This window comes from Habropoda laboriosa, unplaced genomic scaffold (genome assembly GCF_001263275.1).
Source record: "Habropoda laboriosa isolate 0110345459 unplaced genomic scaffold, ASM126327v1 scaffold40, whole genome shotgun sequence".
Classification (NCBI taxonomy): Eukaryota; Metazoa; Arthropoda; class Insecta; order Hymenoptera; family Apidae; genus Habropoda; species Habropoda laboriosa.
This window is the reverse complement of record NW_017100231.1, coordinates 217,739-221,936: the sequence shown is the minus strand read 5'-3', so window position 1 is coordinate 221,936 and position 4,198 is coordinate 217,739. Positions and strand designations below refer to the sequence as shown.

The following is a 4,198-nucleotide window of genomic DNA, read 5'->3' as shown; positions in this document are numbered from 1 at the left end:
AACCTTTTAGGTACGGCGCGCTCGTCCGCAACTGGGTACCCCTGGGACGGCGCGCCTGGCCGCGGATGGCACAAAAACCGTTCATGACAATTCTTTTATCTCCGATATTGCCAGGAAATGTGGTTTAGGCGAAACAAATGCGAAATAAAGCAAAAAATGTGTAATACCGTCGAAAATCATGATATCCGCGAAAGTCACTATAGTGTCGTACCGTCCAAATTGGTGCCATCCACGAAAGCCACTACAGTGGCGTTCCGTAAAAATAGAGGGTCTCGGCGGAACGCCACTACGGTGGCGTACCGTTCCAATTGATGTCATCCGCGGAAGCCACTATAGTGGCGTACCGTATCTAAAAGGTTAAAAGATCTTGGACACTTGTCGTAGATCGTTTATATCGCGAAATCACGAGAATTATCCTAATTTTGTCGAACGTGACCGTAGACGCAATCGGAATTGGCAGTTTTGAACAGAAAGATGCAGCAGTGTTTGCAGAATCTGGAGAAATCCGAGGAACGTCGTTTCACCGCTCAAACTAAGCTGACGCAAGCGATGGAAACGGCGGAGGACGCAAAACGGTTTGTTCTGTGTGAAAGAGGGAAGAGAGAAGAAAGACGAGCAATGCTTGAAATTTGACGCATAGTAAATGATTGCTTTTAGTATCTGCAAGGTGTTGGAGAACAGAAGCAAACAGGACGAAGAGAGGATGGATCATCTGATGGCGCAGCTGAAAGAAGCGAGATTGATCGCGGAGGACGCTGACACAAAATCGGACGAGATCTCGAGGAAATTGGCTTTCGTCGAGGACGAATTAGAATTTTTTTTTGCGAGGCGTATGTACGATGAATCGTAATTAAATAACTACAGTTTAGCAAGGGATAAATGAAATTGAGAAGTACGACGATTCGTAGGAAAATTATGGAACGCGAGGACGAGTTGTTCATTGTTGGTAATATATTAAAGTCTCTAGAAGTGTCTGAAGAGAAGGTATTAAAATATTGTTCAACGCTTGCTTTTAAGTATTGTTGATTAATATATTTTTGTATCATTTTCTGGAATTTTCGTAGGCCAATCAGAGGGTGGAGGAATTTAAAACACAGCTGAAAGAGTTGAAGATGAAACTGAAGACTGCTGAAAAGAGGGCTATCATCGCGGAGAAAATGGTGAAAGTGTTCTCGAAAGAGTTGGATGCAAGAGAAGGTATATATTTTTTAATCTTGTTTTTATATTTTTGTGAAGTTAGAAATTTGTCGGTTTAACTTTCAATACGATTTTTAGATTTCCTGTTCAGGGAAAAAGAGAAATACAAGTACATCTGCGACGACATGGATTCCACGTTCGCTGAACTCACCGGATATTAGTCGAACTTTTGTAATATCGAACTCTGCTGTATTCCACATCAGTGTGCACGTATTGTACGTTTTCTATTAAAAACCACATTCGAACTTACCTTGTTCACGTATTTCAGTTGCATTGTAGAATTTTTAACGAGATACGTAGGCGTATATGTACTGCACCGCCGATAGAAAAATTTTCAATTTTCGTTTTATTGCTTGCGTAATGTTTCCAGGGAGTGAATTTTAGCTGACATAATTAAGTAATTTGTCAATTTTTTATTGTTAAATTTTTAAATTTTCCAAACTTTTCATTTAAAAATTTAATTCTCCAAAGTTTTCGTTATTAAATTTCAGAACTTTCCAAACGTTTCGTTTAAAAATTTGTAAATTCTCCAAACTTTTCACTTAAAAATTTGTAAATTCGCCAAACTTTTCATTAAAGAATTTTTAAATATTCCATCGCGAAATTTTTCATTTTTTAATTGTTAAATATTCCAAACTTTTCATTTAAAAATTTAATTCTCCAAAGTTTTCGTTATTAAATTTCAAAACTTTCCAAACGTTTCGTTTAAAAATTTAATTCTCCAAAGTTTTCGTCATTAAATTTCAGAACTTTCCAAACGTTTCGTTTAAAAATTTGTATATTCTCCAAACTTTTCACTTAAAAATTTGTAAATTCGCCAAACTTTTCATTAAAGAATTAAAAGATTTTCCGAAATTTTCTTTTTGCTCTCCTCGAAAATTCCATATTTTTCACTTAGCCCAGTTTTTCTATACGATACGTCTCACGCAATTCGCCTAAAAATCAAACCCAATTTCGTCGTCCTCAAGGGGATGAATAAAGAAGCCAACAAAGGTGATTGTCGTACAGTACTTTACAGGATATCAATTTATTTTTTATCGATTCTACGATCGACACAATGCTTCGAAACGCCTATACCACCGACTCGAATACAATTTCAGCCGCGACGTGCACACACCACGCCGCTTCGTTTTGCTTCGCGATCACTGGAAACACGGTGAGATAATCGCGATTATCTCCGCGTGGTTTCTCGACGTCCCTCAGCACGTGGCCAACGCCACGCAAGAGCGTAGAATCACGATACGCAGGCACACACCCTCTCACATTCGCGCCTCTTCTCTCTCCTCTCTCTCCTTCTTTCCCTTCTCTTTCAGTTCTTTATTATTTATTATTTGTTTTTTTTTTTTTTTTTTACAACGACGCTAATAGTAGTTACAGTAATAATTGTTTCGTTTGATTTGCTCACTCTCCACGCCTTCGTTCTTCGCTCGCAAACGCGGTCGAACCGCGGTGACGTAACTTCAGATACGAAACAAAGGGTACGTTCTGTATGAAAAATCGCACGATAAGGGGAACTGTTCGATGAATTCTTTAGAAACACATATTTTTGTACAAGACGAACGTCGGATCGACCAATCAACGATACAAATTCCACCATTTTCAGACGTTCTAAAAGATGTCTCTCCTCCATTTCTCCACATCTTTTCGCTAAAAACTTTATTTCTCTACGTCGTTTTAGTTTATCTCTTTGAGAATACGGTTACTTACGATATACTTGTAGGACTAGCTTCGATCTTTCGAAAAAGACGTAAAATTTTACGTTTCCTTTTTTTTTTTTTTTCAACGCAGTGAATTCATATCGTTATCCTTTTCTCTCACATCCTTGCATTTCCTTCGACAACGCGCGTACCCAGGTGCAACACGATGCGTTTAGTGTATTTCGAGGTGTTCCAAGTAACGTCACCGCTTTAATTAAGACGTACCGTTTGTGGGGCTCGTTTGTATGGCCTAACGATTAACGCAGAGAAAATGATTGGCAGTAGGGTCGAGTGTGTCCGAGGAATTTCTGGCTGCTTTGATGAAAGCACGAAATAACGATTGAAAGGTGCGCCACGTAAAACAGATAATAGGAAAATGGAAGAGAGGAGCGTGGAACGATTTTCCTTCATGGAAGAAACGGCGAAAAATTTTAGAGTCCAAGGTTACTTTAAGGAGCACGTCGATGTCTGCCGCAACATACGGTAGAAAAAAATATAGACATTCATTAAAGACAGATAACATTGAAAAAAAAAAAAAAGAAATAGAAAAATGGCATTTTTAAATCTTATTTGCCCTTTGAAACCATTTAAATTGCCTATGAAAATTGTCTCGTACAGAGAAGGTAATTAGGTGACCTGTTTCACGTGGCTCACCCTGTATATCAAAATTGCGACTCGCGAAATAAGCGATTGAAATAGTTCAAACTGACGATTAACATCGGTGTAACGTACAAATGCAACGCTTCTTGAAAAGATATACAACGACTGAAAATTTAATTTTCATTAATTAAAATTCATTTAAAAATTCAGCTATACGAACTCTACGTTATTTCTTACTGTAACTATACATTTTTATACCCATGGAAATAGTAGCTATGTCAATTATACCAATGTACCGATAATATATCGAGATAAAAAATATAGTTGGACAACGATTGCAAAATCACTCGTAATCTCTAAAATATCCTGCGGAGAATATTTCAACAGAAGAAACATTTGTTTTATGTATATAACGTTGGAAAAATTTTTCATCGAAAATACCAGAGATTCCCGGAGGTGAAAACAATGGAATATCGAAAGAACCCGGATAAATGTATTACATACGCAGTCCTCGTTGAGCGGACGTCAGTCGGTCGGTGACATAAGAAAAAATGTACAAAAACGTGATATATAATATTATCGTCACGTTAAACGATACCCGCTTCCCGAAGAGGATCTAACAAATTAATCGAACTCTACGAGTTTGATTGACGTGCTTTTTTCTCAAATATATACATTCATGTTTATGTTTTAATCGTATGTAT

General features: G+C 37.6%; 1 protein-coding gene across 1 annotated transcript; it reads left to right on the top strand.

Annotated features, from left to right (window-relative positions):
* The first annotated feature begins 474 nt into the window (after window positions 1-474).
* On the top strand, window positions 475-1,358 carry LOC108571459 (tropomyosin-2-like). Its single transcript, XM_017933514.1, has 5 exons — window positions 475-575; window positions 658-846; window positions 909-984; window positions 1,065-1,197; window positions 1,276-1,358. The coding sequence occupies exons 1-5, from the start codon at window positions 475-477 to the stop codon at window positions 1,356-1,358; spliced, it is 582 nt and encodes a 193-aa protein (XP_017789003.1).
* The last annotated feature ends 2,840 nt before the right edge of the window (window positions 1,359-4,198 follow it).